At 38.0% G+C, this 20,882-nt stretch overlaps 5 protein-coding genes across 8 annotated transcripts; 2 read left to right on the plus strand and 3 right to left on the minus strand.

Annotated features, from left to right (window-relative positions):
• Positions 1-836: 836 nt before the first annotated feature.
• Positions 837-2,709, plus strand: LOC104754890 (flavonol 3-O-glucosyltransferase UGT71C4). Its single transcript, XM_010477175.3, has one exon. It carries the CDS (start codon positions 1,067-1,069, stop codon positions 2,495-2,497), a length of 1,431 nt encoding a protein of 476 aa, XP_010475477.1. The 5' UTR covers positions 837-1,066; the 3' UTR covers positions 2,498-2,709.
• Positions 2,710-2,943: 234 nt separating this feature from the next.
• LOC104754892 (UDP-glycosyltransferase 71C3) lies at positions 2,944-4,786 on the minus strand. The gene has a single exon (XM_019239616.2). It carries the CDS (start codon positions 4,447-4,449, stop codon positions 3,019-3,021), a length of 1,431 nt encoding a protein of 476 aa, XP_019095161.1. The 5' UTR covers positions 4,450-4,786; the 3' UTR covers positions 2,944-3,018.
• Positions 4,787-5,224: 438 nt separating this feature from the next.
• LOC147923282 (DNA replication factor CDC6B-like) lies at positions 5,225-9,802 on the minus strand. The gene is made up of 16 exons (XM_087495560.1): positions 8,440-9,802; positions 8,272-8,344; positions 7,964-8,184; positions 7,801-7,875; positions 7,611-7,720; positions 7,389-7,495; positions 7,226-7,285; positions 7,036-7,109; positions 6,866-6,916; positions 6,722-6,771; positions 6,466-6,547; positions 6,245-6,334; positions 6,058-6,120; positions 5,870-5,965; positions 5,605-5,694; positions 5,225-5,500 (listed from the first exon to the last, which is right to left on the minus strand). Exons 1-16 carry the CDS (start codon positions 8,659-8,661, stop codon positions 5,468-5,470), a joined length of 1,497 nt encoding a protein of 498 aa, XP_087351686.1. The 5' UTR covers positions 8,662-9,802; the 3' UTR covers positions 5,225-5,467.
• Positions 9,803-13,076: 3,274 nt separating this feature from the next.
• On the plus strand, positions 13,077-16,267 carry LOC104754894 (uncharacterized). Of its 3 annotated transcripts, none has more exons than XM_087494725.1 (3): positions 13,077-13,288; positions 13,511-14,933; positions 15,877-16,267. In XM_087494725.1, exons 2-3 carry the CDS (start codon positions 13,594-13,596, stop codon positions 16,124-16,126), a joined length of 1,590 nt encoding a protein of 529 aa, XP_087350851.1. In that variant the 5' UTR covers positions 13,077-13,288; positions 13,511-13,593; the 3' UTR covers positions 16,127-16,267. The 3 variants fall into 3 exon arrangements, with proteins under 3 accessions (XP_087350851.1, XP_087350853.1, XP_087350852.1); XM_087494727.1 differs by having other exon boundaries at positions 13,174-13,368; XM_087494726.1 differs by having other exon boundaries at positions 13,284-13,431.
• Positions 16,268-17,302: 1,035 nt separating this feature from the next.
• LOC104754895 (GDP-mannose transporter GONST2-like) lies at positions 17,303-20,388 on the minus strand. 2 transcript variants are annotated; one of them, XM_010477180.3, is made up of 10 exons: positions 19,788-20,388; positions 19,558-19,703; positions 19,253-19,445; positions 19,016-19,155; positions 18,780-18,909; positions 18,588-18,686; positions 18,336-18,490; positions 17,878-17,994; positions 17,688-17,785; positions 17,303-17,561 (listed from the first exon to the last, which is right to left on the minus strand). In XM_010477180.3, the coding sequence occupies exons 2-10, from the start codon at positions 19,692-19,694 to the stop codon at positions 17,518-17,520; spliced, it is 1,113 nt and encodes a 370-aa protein (XP_010475482.1). In that variant the 5' UTR covers positions 19,695-19,703; positions 19,788-20,388; the 3' UTR covers positions 17,303-17,517. The 2 variants fall into 2 exon arrangements, with proteins under 2 accessions (XP_010475482.1, XP_019094903.1); XM_019239358.2 differs by lacking the exons at positions 19,558-19,703; positions 19,788-20,388 and having other exon boundaries at positions 19,016-19,130; positions 19,253-19,388.
• Positions 20,389-20,882: the final 494 nt, after the last annotated feature.

The following is a 20,882-nucleotide window of genomic DNA, read 5'->3' on the forward strand; positions in this document are numbered from 1 at the left end:
TTCATTTGTTTCAATTCTTTCTCTATATAGTTTTTGTTAATAGTTACGGCAATTTCTAATCGAAATATGCTTTTGTTCTTCACGATGATAAATCTGAAAAGTCAGATTTCGATGTTTCTAATCTTTTGTACGGACTGGATTTTGTCCTCGATGACGTATTGGGTGGTATCGGGTTCGTGCGAGGCAGGATTTGCCTCATTATGTCGATGTTGGGATTGTAGTCTTTTTCAAATTCGCGTCGGTTTGGTGTCGATTCAATGGAATCGTGATATCTTCCATTACATAAGGTTTGTTTCCGGTGGACTCTCTCACTGGCGTCATCTCCGGTTATCAACCGATGAATCTTCTCCTAAGCAAAGAGTTGAAGATCTCATTTGGGTTTTTGATCCCGGAATTATTGTACTATCCTCTCCGCTTAAAGGAGTTGACTCCCGCGATAGCCTCCTCTTCTTAAGGCCACAGTACAATGATGGTCATCTTAATGTCCTTCCGTTACAAATTACAGGTCATATGAAAGGGGAATCCATGGTCGCTAACCGGCATTGTGTTTGGCGTTTCGAAAGGCATGTTTCAAAACCATCACAAACAACATATCAAAATTTTCTTTTAATTATGATAATGCAGAAAGCATTTAGGAGTCTCATCTATAAGATGTTAGCCTTTGACGAGTGTATAAAGAGGGGACTTAACAGATTTTTTCTGTTGCCTGTAAGACTTTCGTTTAGAAAGCAGGGTTAGTTCTACTTTTTCATCTAAATTGTGTTCAATTGTTGTACTTGATTGGTTTTATATATCATGTAAACACTTATGGTATAATATAATTGATTTGCCGTTAAAAAAAAATGTAGTATATTGTTTTGTGATGGAATTTAGAAAAAAATATTTTGGCGAGGACTGTTTAACAAATAACACACAACTAAAACTGAAGTATCTGACTCACAACTGGACACAAACACATGCTTAACCAATAACAGCAATTCCTCGTTTGTTGGCTGCTTCTCTCACTCACTTTTTCTTTTGAACCAAACAAATCTCTCACAACCCGAATAAGAAAGAAAGAAAAGAGATGGTGAAGAAGAAAACAGAGCTTATCTTCATTCCAGTTCCATCCACAGGTCACCTTCTCGTCCACATTGAATTCGCCAAGCGTCTGATCAATCTCGACCATAGGATCGACACCATCACCATCCTCAACTTATCTTCACCATCTACTCCTCACGCCTCCGTCTTCGCCAGATCTCTCATCGCTTCACAACCCAAAATCCGCCTCCACGATCTTCCCCTCCCCCAAGATCCTCCTCCATTTGATCTCTACCAAAGAGCTCCCGAAGCTTACATTGTAAATCTCATCAAGAAAACAACTCCTCTCATAAAAGACGCCGTCTCTAGCATCATCCGTCAAGGCTCAGATTCGGTTCGTGTCGCCGGTTTAATCCTCGATTTATTCTGCAACTCGTTGATTGATGACGTTGGCAACGAGCTTAATCTCCCTTCTTACATATACCTAACTTGTAACGCAAGATACCTGGGGATGATGAAGTATCTTCCAGATCGACATCTGAAAATCGCATCTGAGTTCGATTTGAGGTCCGGCGATGAGAAACTGACGGTTCCCGGATTCGTTAACGCTGTTCCCGCGAAATTCATGCCGTCTGGTTTGTTCAATCGAGAAGCTTACGAGGCTTACGTCGACCTAGCGCCGAGGTTCGCCGATGCGAAGGGTATTTTGGTCAATTCCTTCACTGAGCTTGAGCCTCACCCGTTTGAGTATTTCTCTCATCTGGAGAAGTTCCCTCCGGTTTACCCGGTCGGACCGATTCTAAGCTTGAAGGATCGAGCGAGTCCGAACGAGGAAGCGGCGGATCGGGATCGGATAGTGAGATGGCTCGATGATCAGCCAGAGTCATCGGTGGTGTTCCTATGCTTTGGGAGCAAGGGAAGCGTTGATGAGCCTCAGGTGAAGGAGATAGCTCGAGCGCTCGAACTCGTCGGCTGCAGATTTCTATGGTCTATTCGAACAAGCGGCGCCGTGGAGAGTGGGGATCCTAACGATGTGTTGCCGGAGGGGTTCATGGGCCGAGTAGCGGGCCAGGGTTTGGTATGTGGTTGGGCTCCTCAAGTGGAAGTGTTGGCCCATAAAGCAATAGGTGGATTCGTGTCTCACTGTGGTTGGAACTCCACGCTTGAGAGCTTGTGGTTCGGCGTTCCTGTCGCCACGTGGCCAATGTACGCTGAGCAACAGCTTAACGCGTTCGCGTTGGTGAAGGAGCTTGGGCTAGCGGTGGATTTACGGATGGATTACGTGTCGGGTCGTGGGGATTTGGTTACTTGTGATGAGATTGCGAGAGCCATTCGATCTTTGATGGACGGTGGGGATGAGAAGAGGAAGAAGGTGAAGGAGATGGCTGATGCGGCGAGGAAGGCGTTGATGGACGGAGGATCGTCGTCTTTGGCGACTGCTCGATTCATTGGAGAATTGTTGGACGAGAATTGCTAATGGCCTAATGCAAGGATGGTGAATAACACACGCTCTGTTATTTTTATCTCTAATGCAAGGATGGCCTAATGCAAGGATGGCCTAATTCATTGGAGAATTGTTGGACGAGAACATGAATCAACTGTATTATTTAATACGTTTATTTTCAACTTTTTAAAATGTAAAATAAAATTGGAAAAAAAACTATATGACAACCTTTTATGGTTCTTTAATTATTGGGATAACTTACCAAAGGAGAAGAAAAAACAGTAAGTAAATCCATTTGACAATAAAGATTGGATAGACAATATCCAATTTAATAGAAAGTATAATGTTTTATCATTAACAATTTTATGTTTTTAATTAAGTGTGACTCTTTGAGGTTTCAGTTTCTAATCAATTTGTTTGGTTCAATTTCACATTTCAGATTGGTTTGGATTGGTTAATCGAACTGGGGGATGCTTACCTGATTTAACATAATATTTATTATTTATTAACGATCTCATTGGACCAATGTCGCAACGACGACGTTTACAAAAGAACTAAGCATCACCGCCGATCAACTCGTCAAGGAATCGTTTAACGGCAACAAACGAAGAACCACCGTCCATCAAAGCCTTCCTCGCTGACTCCGACATCTCCTTCACTTTTTTCCTCAGAGTATCCTCACCGTCCATCAGAGACCGTATGGCTCCCGCGATCTCCTTAGCTTTTATTATCTCTCCGTACCCAGAGACGTAATCCAAACGCAGCTCCACGGCTAACCCTAACTCCTTCACCATAGTGAACGCGTTTAGCTGTTGCTCCGCTTTCATTGGCCACGTGGCAATCGGAACCCCGAACCACAAGCTCTCAAGCGTGGAGTTCCAACCGCAGTGTGACACAAACCCTCCGATGGCTTTGTGAGCCAACACTTCCACCTGTGGTGCCCAATCGCACACTAATACTTTACTCGCCGTCCGATCTAAAAACCCATCCGGCAACAGATCGTACGGACTCGCTTTCTTCGTCGGGTTAGTGCGGACTGACCAGAGAAACCTATGGCCGACGAGCTCTATGGCTCGAGCTATCTCTGCAATCTGCGGTTTTCCGTGCATTCCTAAGCTCCCGAAGCAGATGTACACAACTGACGACTCCGGCTGGTCCTCGAGCCATCTCATGACCCGATCCCGGTCCGATGGGTCCAGATTCGGAGATGGGCGATCCTCTAAACTAAGAACCGGTCCGACCGGGTAAACCGGAGGATAGTTATCATGACGATTACCAAAGTAATCAAAAGCGTTTTTCTCAAGACCTGAGAAGGAGTTTACCAAAATGCCCTTGGCTCCAGGGAACTTCTCAGCAATCTCGACCCATGCCTCATAGGACTCTTTCACGAACATACCCGGAGGCATAACCTTCGTCGGCACGGGGCAGACGTAACCGGGAATTGGATGCTCGACCTCGCCGGAGGTTAATTCAAGCTTGGAAGCGATTGTGCGATGTCTCTCAGGGAGGTACTTCATCATACACGAAAAACCAGCGTTAGACGTTTGAAAAATGTAACAAGGAAGGTTAAACTCGTTTGCCACTTGGATCAAGGGAACACAGAAGAAATCAATAACCAAACCGACGACCCGAACCGAACCGGATTCGTTACGTGAAGAGACCAGAGTGGAGAGAGCGTCTTTGACATAAGGAACTGCTTTCTTGGTGAACTCTAGAATGTAAGCCTCGGAAGCTTTATAGAAGAGCTCCAACGGTGGAGGGTTTTGAATTTCAGGCAAGGCAACAAGACGGATTCGAGGCTGTGAAGCAACGAGAGATTTAGCAAAGAGGTGGGCTTGAGGAGCGAGAGGTATTGCCCAGTGGATGATGGAGATGGTGTGAATGCGATCATCTCGTTTGATGAGAGACTTAGCGAATTCAATGGCGACCAGAAGATGACCAGAGGATGGATATGCAACGAAGATGATCTCTGCTTCTGCTTTCATCTTTTTTCTAATCTCTTTAATATCTCTCTACCTCAAGTGCTTAATGATTTTATTCTTTATGGGCTCTACTAGAAGCAAATATATACACAAGGTACCAACGGTTGATAGCTGTAATACGCATGCACCGATTCACGTTTGAGCACCCGTTCCATAATTATACATTTTGGCCTTATTATATATACACTCACGGGTTAACGCTACACCTTTTACAAGGCTATATCAGGACTTTAGCGACATGTGTTAAGAGTTTCTCTGTGCAAAATGACTGGTATTTAATTTCCCAAGAGAGGGTTGTAAACTAAAAATAGATGAATGTACAAATCGGACCCTAGATGAGAGTTACAACAATGACGTTATAGAAAGATGGAGAAGACTACAAGAACAGTTTAGTTTAATGAAGACTACGATAAAACCAAAGAGATAAGTCCACTTTTACCGGGAAAAGGAACTAATCCCACTACAAACCAACTCCGTTTCAGAATCTCCTCAGAGCTCACACACCCTCCCAGACGATAACAATGAGTAGTATTCTATGGAGAGACCGTACATTTGCTCAAGAACTAATGGTATAACCCACTTCACTTCCACAAATCACCCAAAGTTGTGAGAAAAATCCTTCTATAAAACGGTTACAAAATGAAGTTTTTAATTGCTTTTTAATTACTTTTGGCTTTTTCAAGTTACGTATAGAATAAAAAAATTTACAAGACAAACTGTTTTGAACATTTTTTTTTTTCAAACCATAGTGTTGCAAGTTTGTAACTTCATCATCCTATGGTTTTAACCATTGTGTATATAAATTAGTTATATAGTATATTAGTATAGCACTTTACACTAAAATTACAACCATGTTCTATTCCCCCAAATAAAATAAAAGTTATATGTAAACCCCTAATACAAAACTGTTGTCAAAAAAAAAGAAGAAAAAAAAAAACCCTAATAATCCTACCCATGGTTTTACAACTTAATTCTCCATTGCTTGTCCAGGATGTTTACCTTTATACGAAGGAAGTATTTCTCACATCAGACAGTTGCGGAAAAATCGTATTCCCTGTTGATTTTATATACAAAAAAAATCGGTGCTTAGACTCTACTCTCTCTAGTAATTTTATTATTCGTTATAAGGATTAAGAAAATAAGAAGCTGTTTAATTACCTGCAGAGCATACGTGATGTCTGATTCGTCTACTCTCAGGCTAACTCTCTTTATCTCATCTCCACGAGCTTGGCCTAATTTTAAAATCCCCTGAAACAACAATGCAACAAACCCCAATTTTTAATCGAACATCATTCTAGAGGAAGTCTTAGAAAATTTGCTTTCTTTCTTCTTGCTTTGTCTGAGCTAATCAGTTCACAACTGAGCTATAAGATAGGTTTTTCTGTCTCATACACTATTAAAGACGGCGACTGTAGTTAGTTACCTGATCGTTTAGCACTGTACACATGTTAGAGAACTCTGTAATTCCAGCTGGAGAAATCATCCAAGATTTACAGATCTCTAGGTATAACTTATTAAGCTGCATTGATAAGTTGTGGAAATGTAGAATGAGTAATTCAGAACAATGTTTTGGTTGTACTCATGAAGTTCGTTTGCTGGTAGAAGATTTACCTCCCCAACGGTTGAATCCTTTTTGTTCCCTCGGAAAGCCTTTGCAGCAGAACATACTATGATCTGTGAATTGTCAAGAGAAGCATGTGATGAGTCCACTTACACTCTTTAAATCCACTCTTGCTTAACTATAGAAGTTTTATGACATTATTGTATATGCAAAGAACTCTAGGTGGATGTGACTTACTTGTTGATGTTGAGGAAGAGACTGAATAGTTTCAACTACAGGAGATTTAAACGTCTTTGATAATGCAGTAGCCATATGGTCCATCCTTACCTATAAGATTGAGGAAATTAAGACCAAGATTTATAAGATATTAATATCAGATTCCTACGGTTTCATACTACATCATCAGTAAGTAAGCTGGACCATGTAACTCTTGGATAGAAAAATATCCAAATACTAACCACCGGATCATCTGAAGTTGGACCATGTAACTCTTGTCCAGTTGATCCATTTATTTCTGTTTCTAAGATTTCTAGAGCACTCCTGAAAATCAAAATCAAAGAAAAATGTAAGATTTTTGATAATCTTTTAGGAGTCAAGAAACTGAGTAGCCCTTTAGAGTATACATGTTTACGTAATATGAATCCAAAGCACTATCCCACTCATATATCCCAAAATAAGGACATACTGAAACAAAAATTGCAGAGCTAAACTCACCTGCAGACACATAGGGCTTTTCTCATGTCACCTGATGCTGCAGCAACTTTCTGGCACAATGCAAACAAAATGATGGTTAGAGAAAAGCAAGGTTGACGCATGACTGAGAGAATATATAATACTAGGAAGGATATAAATTCTTACTCTAGCACAGAGCTCCAAGGCTTTAGATTGAAATGCAACATATGGAAAAACCTATTAGAACAGAGGTTGAATTAGTGAGACATATAGACACAATATAGAATATCCTTCGTATACAGATGATTCTGTCTGAAACAAGACATCTTAGTACGCAACCAGGTAGAATGAATTACCATAAGCCTTTCCTGTAGTATCCTAAGGATTTGATCTTTAGAATAAGCACGGAAAGTGATAACCAAAGGTTTGCCTGCACAAAAATAATAATGATACAGCAGTTGATGAATATATCCAACACTTATGTTTTCAAAGTTGAGACTTTTTATGCACACGGAAGAACATCACAGAATTACAAAGAATTCTCACAGTTAAGGGATTTCAATTTTGGAAGGAAACGATGTGCAAGGTCTATTGCATTTGCTACACCTGGAGATAAAAGACGAGAGAGTAATTCAGAATTGCATATAACCAGAGGAAGTGAATAACAGATATGAATTGAATCATAGCTAAGACCACTAAAAGACAGTACCTATAAGTATACACCTCGAAAATGGCAAAGTAGTAAGCATAAAAAGATCATGCAAGACTCCTCGGTCTTTTGTGATCAAGTTATCCATCTCATCTGCAATTATTAACCTGGAAAAGAGGATGATAAACTAAGAATAACACTGCTTCTTTCTTTACTTCAGAAATCTTTGATTTGTAATCAAAGCACAAGAAAATGGAGAGAAAAAAAAAAAAACAAGCGTACATCATTCTAGAGCTGGACGATTCTGGCTTTTGAGAAAACAGAAACTGAAGATGTTGTAGAGGTGAAGAGAAGCCATTAGCTTTCTTACCAGGCTCGTTTACACCAAGTATCTATCAACAAAACAAAGCCTATAAGCATCAATACTGAACTGAAATCAAGAAATTCAAATGGTCTATATAAGTTATTATACCTTGCTGAAAATATCTGTTGTTTTCGACAACGACGTGCAATTCACAGACAATGTATCCACTTGTGGCAAACCTTCCTGATAAAAATTCACCAATGTTCAACCTTTCTGACGATGACGACATCGCTAACAAGAAAACGTTATAACTAAGAAAAAAAAATCATACCTGGTGTGACCAATCACTGACTTGTTGTACTACTTTCTCCATAGACAATGATTTTCCAGTTCCAGGACAACCGCATATATACAAACTCCCAGCCTTACGCTGATCGATGCAACCTTTCGCAAACTCCAAAACCTGTGTCTGTTCATCATCACGGCAAACAATTGTTGATGGTGCTTTAGACACGTGTAGCGCCTCCTTCACAGCTCTCATCTGCTCGTCATCTATAAATTGACATAATAGTAAACATTACAAACTAAGTTGACTATAGAAGAAAAAGAAGAATCTAAAACGGATCATGTTTCTTCTACCTCTAGGATTCCAGTTAGATAAGTTCTCTTCTCCCAAATTGACTGGATTTGTCAAAGTTTTATTAATGTCTTCCTGCAAAATTACGTAATTACGAATCAGAAAAAATGATCTGTGACGGAATCTCTGAAATCAAAACACATGTATAAAATAATCAACACTAATTTTACCTTTTCTGAGATTCTGGAATTGGAAACAGAATTTGGACGATGAGATTTCGATTTCGATTTCGATTTCTTCGGCGTGGTGATCAACAAATTCTCAGACGGGAGATTCACTGCCGCTGAATTAGATCTCAGCTTTCTCTTCTTCCGAGGAATCGCGGATTCATCCGTTACGGCGGCGACTCTGGGCTTGTAAGAAGACAGACTCGGCCCGGCGATGGTAGGCATTATTTTAGTTAGGTCACACAAATATAATTCCCAAACGAGATTAGGAGAAGAATATAGATCGAATCTTACTGAGAGAGAGAGAGAGTATAAAGAAAAATTGAGAGTAGCGGGAAACGTGAATGGGCGACATTTTCACCTCCCGCCTATGTTTTGAACCGCCACTTTCGCGGCTTTTTTATTGGGCCGATATGTGTTAAGACGTAGTATATCACATGCCAATTAAATGGGCCCAACTTAACTTTTCATTATTCACATTTTGCTAAAATAAATCCAAAATTTTTATAACTACTATTCAAAAATCTATACAAAACTTAGTTTTTCTTACTTGTTTTTGTGAATTGGAGGAATCGATCATAAACCTAAAGCCACGAACAAAATTAGCACCACTCAAAATCCGCTAGTGGACAGCTTAAATGTCTAATCTTTTGTTTTTGGGACTCATCTATTATAAGTTATATAATTGGTTGTGTCCAGGTTCATCTCACTGATACTTACAAACCTAATTAAGGGATGAACTAGCTAGTTCATATGTCAGTAATTAACCTACGTATACAACACGATGATAAATTCTTCTATTTTTGTATTTAAAGACAATATAAGGCATATCTACTCCCTCGTGCACAGAGAACAAACACCCTCAAATATGCTCCACTAACCTTAAACCCAGCCTTGTTGCTCCTAACCAAAACTTATCCTCCACTACCACTAACTATACTTTATTTGGCAACCGAGTTGTCTTCCTCTTAATCACCCTATTCCAAACCACAATATTTCAATGGTTTTGGTGGGAGTCGGATTTAATTAAGATCCAAATCCTAACAAAATAATGCTTCAAAAAAACGTTCAGACAAAGACTCAAAGTGGTCTAAGATATTTTATTTTTCGGTGTACCTTATTCGAAAACTTTTCTTTGGGAATAAAATTCTTCCATTCAGGTCCGCTGATATTATATCACAATATGCACCAAAAATAGAATATCATAAAATGTAAAATAAATAGAGAATTTAGGTTGAAAGAAGATAAGAGAAATGCATGAGAGTAGCCTTTGCCGTCTCGCTGCTTCAGCCAGTCTCTCTCTCTCTCTCTCTCTCTCTCTCTCTCGCTCTCAGCATTTTAAGATACAATTTGGCTATACCATCCTATCAAGAGCCACTACGTAAACTTATTTCCTTTTTTCATTTATAACGCACGTACGTTATTTAATTTAAGTTCGTATAGTGTAAATCTTTTACATAATTCTTATTGGTTGATTTCTTTCGAAGAGTTTGAAGTTCATACGCATCAATTTCATTGGAAGAATCGATTTAAACTAAATATGAGACCTGAAAAAAACAATATCGCAAAAGAACAAAAATTAGATATGTTGATCAAATTAATGATTAGATTCTATATATCAAATTTAAGTAAATGTTGTGATGCAGATGTGATGAGGCGATTTTTTAAAAGCTCATGAATGAATATTGCGGATTTAATTTATTACGTATTAAATTGTCCGTCAATGCTCTTTAAATATTTACACAAAGTACATATATATAAATGTTGAAGACAAAAACAAAAGGACTAATTATAGTAGACGACGAAAACAAATATGCTACACTTAACTAGCATTTTTGCCGACATCGTATTATGTAAAGTGCAATCGATGAACAACTGTTAAGATCACATGGTTCATTTTATCATTTTCTAATTGTTTTATTTACCTCCTCAATGTTTTTGACATTTAGCCTTCAAATCTTGCAGTTGTCTCTAATAACTCCATTCTTGATTGTCGAATTGCCCATCAGCTATAAATTTCGTTCTCTGAATTGTTATAGGATCTGTACCCATCCTTTCTAAAATTGTTATCTTTTTCAATAAATATGAAAACCTTAGCTTATACCTTTTTCTGACAACAACCTTAGGTCCTTTAGCTTATACTATCAGTTTTACTTTTTATCTATTACAATAAAATTATGGGTCTAATTGAGATTGTGAATATCCTACTAAGATTAAGTAGGGTCCGCGACTTCAGGCCACTGGTCCAGAGACTGGGAGAAGTTTGGTCGGCTGATTGGGAAAGTTTACGTATAGTTTACATGAAAGTAAGTTCTTATTATTTTTTCAGTCGGCACCACAAAAGGCTCCTGTGGCTATTCTCTATTTCATATACAGAAACAATCAACTAATGTTTTACAAACGTCTATATAATTTAATTATAGGGACTATTCATGCTATTTGACGTAAATATAGAAATTGAAAACATGAAAACATCAAAATAAGTTGTGGACAAATCAAGTTATTATTCACTCAAATTTGCATCTACTTTAGAAATTACTAGTGTCATTAAACTACAAGTCAAATATAATTTCGCACGTGCGTAAAAGTCAAAGGTTTAAAATTAAACGCTACTCTCACTAGCATACATGGTTATCAAACCAGCATAAACTTCACACGTGGTGGATCATGCGAATCTAATGCAAAGCAAAATTATATGGGAATTTTGTAAAATAAACATGGGACTACTGACTACATATTACACCGTACATGCATTGATGTTAAAGAATACTAGTAGTATTTAATAAGCTAATGGAAATATACTACAGTAAAAAAAACCATATTACTTGATACGATAGAAGTACATTGATATGACAAGGACATAAAACCTATTAAATACGCAGTGGAAACCGAATCTAACCAAAAAAAAACGATAATAAAATATCAGTCGTTAAACATTAATGAGTAGATATCAGCAGTGGACGACGTATACCGTCATCACAATCACTCTCTTTAGACGTTGCTTTCTCTAACGACGTCAACTTGGTGCCTGCGTATCGGTCATCTATCACCATATATTCTCCGGTCACTTCTCCTTCCTTCTCCACCGTCGCTTCCTTACCCTCTCCAATTCAATTGCTACGTTCCAACATCAAGTATTTTGTTTGAACGAATATATATCAAAGGCTTTAATTAACTTATTTGTCGCTTCTTCTTAATTAATTTGATATATACATTTTACATGCATGCAGAAGATATCCTATCTACGCGAAGTGTTTCCTACCAGAATAAAATATATCGTATATTATATACTTTGCAAGAATAGAAGATCTTTCTTCAATGTGTTTTTTTATACCATGTAAATATACTTCACTGTTATGGAACAGTGCTGACAACGGAAGTTTGGTCAATAGCATGTGCAACATGTGAACTGGAAAATTAAGACATTAGTTTGGACGTGAGTATATTGTTTTACTCATCTTCGATTCAGAAACTTATGAAAACAGTACTATATATTCAGACTAATATGATATAGCACATGTCGGACTATCATTTTAAAATCGATCCACCAAATATGTAAAAAATCTGAACAGTTTTTGGAGTTCTTGTAAGAAAACTAAATCGCGTAACTATAATATCTTTTATTTTGTATTTCTCCATACAACACACACACAGAAAAAAAAAACACACACACACACACTAGTTTTAAGACATAAAACTTCATTCATTTTCCTTTTTCCCTCTCGGCCACTCCAACCCGATAATATATATACATGCATGTGTGCTCTTACGTACTTTGCTTAGCATTATGGTGATGATATATAACTAATTTAGTGTGAATATTAACCACATGACTAATTGAAGCAACCATATTATTGCCATTTTCCAAAGAAACCATATGTGTTTTTTGACTTTTGACGTTTTGAGAATCTCTCGTTCAGTGCATTTCATGTAATGGTTTGAGTTCTCAAAGGTATATATATAGATATATGTATATCTACAATATACAAAATATGTCAATATATAATTTATCGTTGATATACGGAAAGCTCCAATTCGACATGAGTCCGAAGTATTCTTATAAATTGTTCCGGTTGCTAACTAATTAAATGTTCACTCATAATCCTCACGACGTACTTAAATTATGTTATGAGAAAATTATATCCTACGTTACTAATATAATGTTGGGTTTTTTTTGATTTTTTTTTTTTTTTTATGTGAGTTTTGTCAACATTATTTAATGGTTACTAAAACCGGATTGTGAAAATCGAGTTTAATTTTTTTTTTAAATCCTTTTAATAAAAAAAAAAAAGAGGAAAAAGTCAGTTCCCAGATGACATGGACACGAGGACCCCACTTTCTTTTCGCATACCCTTCTAATTGCCAGCCTGTTTAAAATTTAGAATATATGTTCACGTCAATTACACGTGTACCTTTTACATGTCGTCTAATGTAAATTTACTTTCCAATTTGTGAGTATTTAAATTTGTCAGATCAAGTTGGCACATTTACAACCGTTGGATCTATACCGTTTTTTTCTCACTTATTTTCTGTGAATGCTGCCATGTCACACTCATTCCTTTTACTTGCTACCGGTTTCTCCGGTTTTTTTCTGTTGACTATTCTCACCTGTGATACCTTTTTTTTATTTTCCTCACTTATTTATTTATTTTTTTTTTTTCAGTCTCTCTTAATTAAGATAGATAAATCTTGATGATCGCGTTTGTATAAAGGCAGCTCAATGCCTCGTGCTCCATCCACTCTAAAACGTTTTATCCCGAGAAACTTTTTTGTTCGTTTCTTCTTCCATCCGAGAAAAATCTCGGACACAAAAAAAAAAAAAAAAAATCCTCTGCTCATTCATTTTTATAGAGTGAGTCTCTTCAGCTTCTCCTCCCTCTATTCAGTTTTCTTCTTGTAGTTTATATGATATCGAAGTTTCATTGCTTCTTGGTGCCTGATTCAGTTTTTTCTCCGATCCGTTTTTTATAATGATTCACTCCCGTGACTGTGCATGTTATTACGTTTCCTTCCTACCAAGTGATCTTTGAAATCCTCTGTTTTGACTCACTGGATTCATCTTTTTGATTTGCAGGAAATAGCATTCTAAAGACGAAACTAGTCTCCAGGTTTTGATTTTGCTCTGTTTTTTTTGTTTGTTTGGCTGAAGAAAAGAAAATGGGAGTGAAAGTAGCAACAACCTCAACCTTCCATCAATGGGTAGCTCATCCCATTGTTCATCATTCCTCTTCCCTTTCTCAAACCCTAGCTTCCTCCGCCGTTTCAAGACGACGCAGCATCGGAAACGACGGACGCTCTCTCTCCTGTCGTTCCGTGATGCATCCTTCTTCTTCTTCTTCTCCTCTCTTCTTCGGCACTCCTTCAGCGACTAATAAAACTCAGTTGATCCGCAGAGCTTTTAGCGCAAACGTCGATCCGTTTTCTGAGGAGGAGTTTTCGAAGAAGATGCAAGAGCTTGCTCTCAAATTCCAAGTCTCTAACGAGGAGGATGACAACAACGAATCACATAGTACGAGCATTGACATCCTAGGGAGCCATGATCATTTCAGATCATCAGATTCAATGGAACAGCCATGGCCAGAGATGGTGCAAATGTCAAGCATCGAGAGGAAAGCTAACAGCGTTGAGCTTCCTCTTTCTCTTCGGATCATTAAGAGAAAGCTACAGATGGAAGAAGGACTTATCAAACAAGTCAGCGATTCAGCTTGTTGCTCTGTCAAGAAAGCTTTCTCTTCGATGGTGTTTATGATCAGAGAGCTTCAGAGCTTCACGTTACATATGAGAGAGCTTCTTCTCTTTGAAGATTTACAAGGAATCCTCCAACGTGTGAGAAAAGAGATGCAAGCATCGTTCGTTTGGTTGTTTCAACAAGTCTTCTCTGCTACTCCTACTTTGATGGTCTCTGTTATGATCCTCCTCGCCAATTTCACTGTTTACTCTATTGAGAGCAACTCTGCTTTAGCCGCATCGGTTAGTCCTCCGATGACTTCTCTCTCTATTAGCTTCGAGACGACGGAGGTTAATGAGATTCAGGAGACAAACCAGAACAAGTTTGATTCTACCATTGTGAAAACATTCTCTGTTTCTTCTCCCTACGGGAAAACATCTTTTGTCGGTGGCGGCGGTGGGAATAACGTCCCACCGCCGGTGCAAAGCGGAACAGAGGGGGATGGATCTGATCAGTTCAAGAAGTCTCAGTTTTCATCGTCATCTCTTGGTGCAACGAGTGCGGATTCGGATGTATCTGTGTCAGGGCAAGAAGAGATTAAACTGTGGAACTCAATCTTGGAAGAAACAGAGAAAATGGAAACGTTGGATCACGAGACGATGAAAGGGATGGTTTCTCCCGTGGAGGCTCGATTAGAAGCAGAGGAGTCCATGGATTACTTCAAGACGGAGCTTCTTTACCAAACAGGGTTGTCTCAAGAACCTGAAAACGTGCTACTTCTTGCTAATTACGCACAGTTTCTCTACTTAATCATCCATGACTACGACAGGTAATTAAAACATCTGACTATTATATGGTAATTTACTAATCATGTTGTTTAAAGTATATTTATCTTTGATTTTGTTCTTTAATTAGACTAGGATTAGAGAGTTTAGATTTGGTTTGGTGTTAGGTTTGGAGTCTAGCATCCAAATCTTGGGTTTGATTGGCTGCAAGTTGAGACAACAGTCATGGAATGATAGATAAGTAGATATTATATTGGGAGATAGGGAGCCATAGATATTTTAAGCTAAGAAAATGGTCATAATCACTATAAGAACCAATAGGATAGGCTTTTAAATTGAGTGAACCAGTTCTCTTACCACTTAGAGGAAGAATACAACTAGCAAGTGAACATCTACATTTCCCATTTTCAGTATAAAATAGGGAATAATATAAAATGTGTCACTCACTAGGGATTGCTTGTTGTTTTCTTTCCCAAAGAGTTTGTCTTTTAGCTTTGAGTCTTTTTTTTTTTGGGGTAGGGTTCCAACAAATTAAATAAAAATCTTGGTTGATAGTGGAGTATGTGGTGGAATTTTGAAGCTTGAGTCTTTAGATCACTGATACATTTACATAACTCCTTTCACCCACCAACCAAGAGTGTTGCTAGGTAATAATTCGCTCAAATTGGGCCAACGGGTAAAGTACTGTTTTAGCCTTGTTGATATTTATGGTGACCAGTCTCCAGACAATTGTTTTGACATGTTAGCTATATAGACTATGATTAATTCAGTAGCGGTTCCATTTTAGACAATTTTCTCATTTGGTACATCTGTCACATTCTATGACCAAAACCCAATTCACTTACGTTTTCTCACTTACCCTTTTGGTCTTGTTCAAATCCATATCTTATCCTTATACTCTAGTGAACAAAACCACAAATGTGCTGGATCTTTGTCCATATTCTTACGTGGCTTCTTTTTTTTGGTTAACGGTTGGGTCAAAAACAGAGCGGAAAAATATTTCAAGAGAGCAGCAAAAGCAGAGCCAGCAGACGCCGAGGCGCTAAACAAATATGCGACGTTTCTGTGGAGAGCAAGGAACGATATTTGGAGAGCAGAGGAAACGTACTTAGAAGCAATCTCCGCTGATCCAACCAACTCTGTCTACTCCGCCAATTACGCTCATTTCCTTTGGAACACCGGTGGTGATGAAACGTGTTTCCCTCTTGACGCTCCACCGCAACAGAACACCACATGAAAAACTGAGTCACACAACAATTTGTGTAATGTACAGTGTGTTTTTTTTTTCCCTATACAAACACTCGTGTCATGTGGCAACTTTTTTGTTTTGTAAACAAAAAAAAACTTTTGTTTATATAACGCGTACATATTTCGAGTTTTGGCTTTAGTTTTATCTTACTCGTCACAGACTTGGGGATTCTTTTCGTGAACAGAACCATGTGTCAATTAGTTTCTGTAAAAAAAAACCTAGATCTTATCCTTTTTTCAGAGAGGATGTGGGCATGTGGCAATAGTTTGTGTATAGCATTTTGCTGGAAATGAAAATTGTCTACTTCTATTTGTATACAAGTTTGATCCATCTTTCTATTGTGCGTGTCATTCGTCCCCTGTACATGATTGTCGACATGCAGTGTGAAATTATACAAAATGTCTCACAAAGCTAAATTACTATTACCACACGGCAGTTGCGTAAATTGCGTAGTAATGGTTTCTTATTTTAATTTTGTTAACCCTGGATTTAGAAAGTATAAACAGCATTAAAAGCAACAAAAGAGGTGGGGAGTTAGAGAAAAATGCGTAGATTTTTGTGAGAAACCAAAAATCCATCTCGATCCATACGTTTCTTTAGATCTCTCTCTACATAACACATCGGATCGTGAGGAAAAAAACCACAGAAAGAGTAACGTGAACCCCCGGAAAAGAGGGCCACGTACGTTTTCCTTTTTTTCGTCACTCAGTATCAAGTGGGCTTTGTACGTGTCTATAGTCCCCATAATAAGCTTTTGGGATTCACGCGGATCTGCATATTCTCACGTGAACTCATTTTATAATACTCTTCTTGTCAACTTTTTCCTGATAGATGATGTGGAAGGCTGTGAAAGGCTGATGATGTTGAAGGCTGTGAAATTAATGCTGCAGTTTTCTTACACCTTTGGACTTTTCTACACCAGAGTACGATCGACGATAGCTTTTCACGGCATAATTAACCTTTGATTTCAATAGAGTACTTGCATCATTGCAACCAAGAAGTTGTATGCAAAGATCAAGTCTAATCTTTCTATTAGACCGAAACAGGTCAAAATAACTATAAGGCATATAAACCCATTAAACATTCCAAGCAAAGACTATGTAATCAATCATTCAAACGATTCTCCCGCCTATTTTATAGCTTATTTTGCCAAGGCATATTAAATTTTGCAAAAATCCAATTTTGACTTCATTTCTATATTACTACATATATATATATATATATATATTCTACCTTGTATATAAAAAAGAATGTATTACAAGTTGAAATACTATCAGCTGCATATTGAGAAACCTCTCAACTCTCAAGTTTGTTGCCTGATTTTGTGCTTATTACTCTTCAGCCTCTTGAAAAATCCCACTCTCGCTTGGAAATGCGGTTTATGACATCTTAGCTCTGGCAAAGACGACTCCAGCAAATAAACCTGCAAAACCAAAGTGCATACGCACCATTAGATACACAAATTTTATTCACCTTTAACTTGCATAAAACATAATCAATCATGGTTTGTGTGGTAGATGAGGCGACTTTCTGTAAGTGTGTTACTTACCAAACAGTATGCTGAACAAATTTGGGAGACTGAGAGGGACATTGAAGAGTACAAGACCAGCTAGTGATATTGGAACCTTGTTTAACGAACCCACCAGACTGCCACACAATAGGAAGAATGTCTAACATTAGACACGAAATTTTAAAAATCCAATCAGATGTTGTTTATTTGGCCAGAAAGAGAGAAATACCTGTAAGTCGTGGGTCCAGTTTGATGCAAGAACCACATCGAAGTAAAGCTAATGGCCAAACCAAGGAAGCCGCTTGCTGTTGCCACTACCCAAAACATTGCATCTTTTGTCACATCCCTGCCAGAAAGTAAAGACACTATGAACATTTTACCTTCAAAAGATATCACTTTTTTCATCTGGCACCTATTTATAGTTCCTCTGAGACTACTTATGTATCTTCCCATTTGCAGTCTCAAGTGTTGTTATAAACACAAACTAGTATCTAGAAATTCTACTAATTGTAAGAAAAAAACAGTAGAAGCTGGAAACATATGGCATATAGGACTTGTTTAAGTCATTATCAATGTGATTCAGATATTTTTTAAGTGAGCTAGAGAAACTCCAAGTCTATCAATATATATATATAGAACGAATAAGTATACACTGGACAAGTATCACTCTGTTTAAATAGCTCTTACGTGCTTCTTACGTATCTCCATTCGCCAAGTAAGATGATTAAGATGATGCCAAAAGGTAGTGACAAGAGATTATTCAGCAACACCATTGACACCTCATTAAGAGAGCCAGACTTTGTTGACTGCTTAGCTTTGTCCATGACTCGACGAAGAGTAAGCTGTAATAAATAAGTTTAATATCATTATGGAAAGTGAAAGGCAGAGAGAGAGAGATGCATCAAGGTCCAGTTACAGGTTTCATAAGCGTGAACTCACTGAATAACTTGCGGTTAGGAAGCAGTTGGCAAGCTGCCACGAGTACCCTACTGCATTGAATGTGAGATCCGTGATACCTCCGCTGATTGCAGAAATGATCTGTATTGCATACTCTTAGTTGGTTTCACCTTGATAGTAGAAAAGGATTGCATACAGAAACCTAACTGGATGGAAGATGTAGATATATCTTACCATCATGAACATTGCAGCCCAAACCTTGTTGTTCTGTCTTTTTCGGAACATGTAAACCTCCCCTATTGCTGTAATAATATTCGTCGCATTCTTCAGAATAGTCACCATAGCGACGTTTATGTACTTCAAACTGGGAAAAGAAACGTAATGTTGCATTAGTCTCAAACACCACACATTCTTGATTCTTAATATTTTTTTCACCAATTAGTCCTTTAGCCTGATGTTTAAAATCTTACCTGTACATACCGGAGACAAGCATGCCCACAAAGATAACATTAACAGGCATCCAAACTCTGATTAACTTCCAGTTAAATTTTTCCACAGAAACCATTCCAGAGATATCTAGCACAGCTACCACCAAACAGCTGATTAAGTTCTGAAATAAACGTATAAGGAAATCACCAAACTATACAAAATAGTTTTTTTTCAAAACATCACGAAGCCACAAGGAAATCAAGCTCATAGGGTCTTACTTGATATAACATCAAAGAGATTCCTGCATTGAAGTTATAGCTTGAGAGAACAATTTTGTTCAATATAATCATGCTGCAGGACGAGATGCAGTAAGCTGCTCCAGACACAAGAGGTCCTGACTGTTTCACTGATCCATGGTCACGTCTGTTATCTCCATCAACCGGAAGATATCTTCGTCTCCATCTGAGAAACCTTTCAGCAAGAATCAAAGAAACTTCAGTTCACTATTCCTTTAATATTAGACCACAACAAAAAAAAAACATTAGAGCATAAGACTGAACCAGCTGTATATATTAGTAATTACCTTTCACTTAACCATCTACGTTCGGAACTCTTGTGATCTACAAGTTGATAGACAACGTTTTTACCACCATTATCATCATTCAGCTCTGATTCATCAGGTTTATCGCAAACAACTGCTTCAAGTTCCACAGAAGTCATAATATGTTCCTGCAGCCAAATATACCGGAATTGTGAAACTGAAATTAACGCATACAAAGCAATAAACAGAGTGAGAGAAGTAGAAGTTGATACCTGAAGGAAGACGAATCGGAGAAAAGTTGTTTTCTCCTCAATTCGGAGAATCGAATGGTATAGTTAGTAACGAAGAGAGTTTAATCAATCAAACACTTAACAGGTCGAGATCGCTTGAAGCACGGCGCGTAAATACGATCGAGAGAGAGAGTAGGATCGGCGTAGTGGGGAAAGAGATCCACCGCTAATGTGAAGAGGGAAACCGGCGACGATAAAGGGAAGGTGAGGAGACCTTTTTAGGTAACACGCAAAGCGTAAGAGGCGAGGAAGAACGTGGGAGGAGGATCTTAGCGAGATTACCGAGGTTGATTGAGAGTGAGTGAGTAACCGTCCATGTTCAATATTCTCCATCCCTTCAATTTTACTCCTTTTTTTTTTTTAATTTAGGGTTCTTCAAATCTGAGGGAGAGAGAGAGAGAGGTTAATTATAATTTTAAAAATCAGCCGGGTAACGGAGTGATGAATATTTTAGGATTGAGGGAGGCTATGCCGGAATCCATGGCGATTTTGCTGGCGGGAAGATTGCCGGTGGCTGTGGCGAGTCGATATTTTTGTATATGGACTTTGGCGTTTAGATTTTGGGCTTTTAGACATTGGGCTTAAGCCCTGACGACATGTTAAGGACTTATTATATTTTGACTTGAGGTTGCAAATTTGTTTTTTTTTTTTTTTTTTGGGTCTAAATTCCCACTTGCCGACAAAAATTGCGTTTTAGGCTAAATAAATTGATTTGATTATGATTGATACAAAAAGATTTTCATATATAATAGTGGATGGACATTAGCAATTGCATAAGATATACACGATTAGTGGGAATTTCTTCTTTTAGTAGATCACATTTCTTGTAAAACAAATCGAACACGACCAATTCGCAATCATTTCCTATTAAAAGATACTATGTTAGAATTGGGTAAAAAGACTATATAAAGGGATAAGTCGTTTTAGGGGCTATGAAATGTTTTAAGCTAATCAAATCACACACGCGCACACGACACACATCATATTCACTTAGGTCCTGTCCCGTTCATTGAAGGTTCTACTGCTAAACCAATCAGTGGCTATCATATAATATTAGCAGCTTTACTTTATTTCTTA

Source organism: Camelina sativa, chromosome 17 (assembly GCF_030686135.1).
Source record: "Camelina sativa cultivar CO46 ecotype springtype chromosome 17, ASM3068613v1".
Lineage (NCBI taxonomy): Eukaryota > Viridiplantae > Streptophyta > Magnoliopsida > Brassicales > Brassicaceae > Camelina > Camelina sativa.

Bases quoted from the DNA above. Each gene is read 5' to 3' on its own strand.
- LOC104754890 (XM_010477175.3), top strand. From the start codon at position 1,067: ATGGTGAAGAAGAAAACAGAGCTTATCTTCATTCCAGTTCCATCCACA.
- LOC104754892 (XM_019239616.2), bottom strand. From the start codon at position 4,449: ATGAAAGCAGAAGCAGAGATCATCTTCGTTGCATATCCATCCTCTGGT.
- LOC147923282 (XM_087495560.1), bottom strand. From the start codon at position 8,661: ATGCCTACCATCGCCGGGCCGAGTCTGTCTTCTTACAAGCCCAGAGTC. The intron at 6,772-6,865 runs GTAAGAATTTAT...GCATTGTGCCAG, and splicing joins CCTTGGAGCTCTGTGCTAGA to AAAGTTGCTGCAGCATCAGG. The intron at 6,548-6,721 runs GTGAGTTTAGCT...TTTGATTTTCAG, and splicing joins AAAGCCCTATGTGTCTGCAG to GAGTGCTCTAGAAATCTTAG.
- LOC104754894 (XM_087494725.1), top strand. From the start codon at position 13,594: ATGGGAGTGAAAGTAGCAACAACCTCAACCTTCCATCAATGGGTAGCT. The intron at 14,934-15,876 runs GTAATTAAAACA...GGTCAAAAACAG, and splicing joins ATCATCCATGACTACGACAG to AGCGGAAAAATATTTCAAGA.
- LOC104754895 (XM_010477180.3), bottom strand. From the start codon at position 19,694: ATGACTTCTGTGGAACTTGAAGCAGTTGTTTGCGATAAACCTGATGAA. The intron at 17,995-18,335 runs GTAAGAGCTATT...ACTTTCTGGCAG, and splicing joins TGGAGATACGTAAGAAGCAC to GGATGTGACAAAAGATGCAA. The intron at 17,562-17,687 runs GTAAGTAACACA...TTGGTTTTGCAG, and splicing joins TTTGTTCAGCATACTGTTTG to GTTTATTTGCTGGAGTCGTC.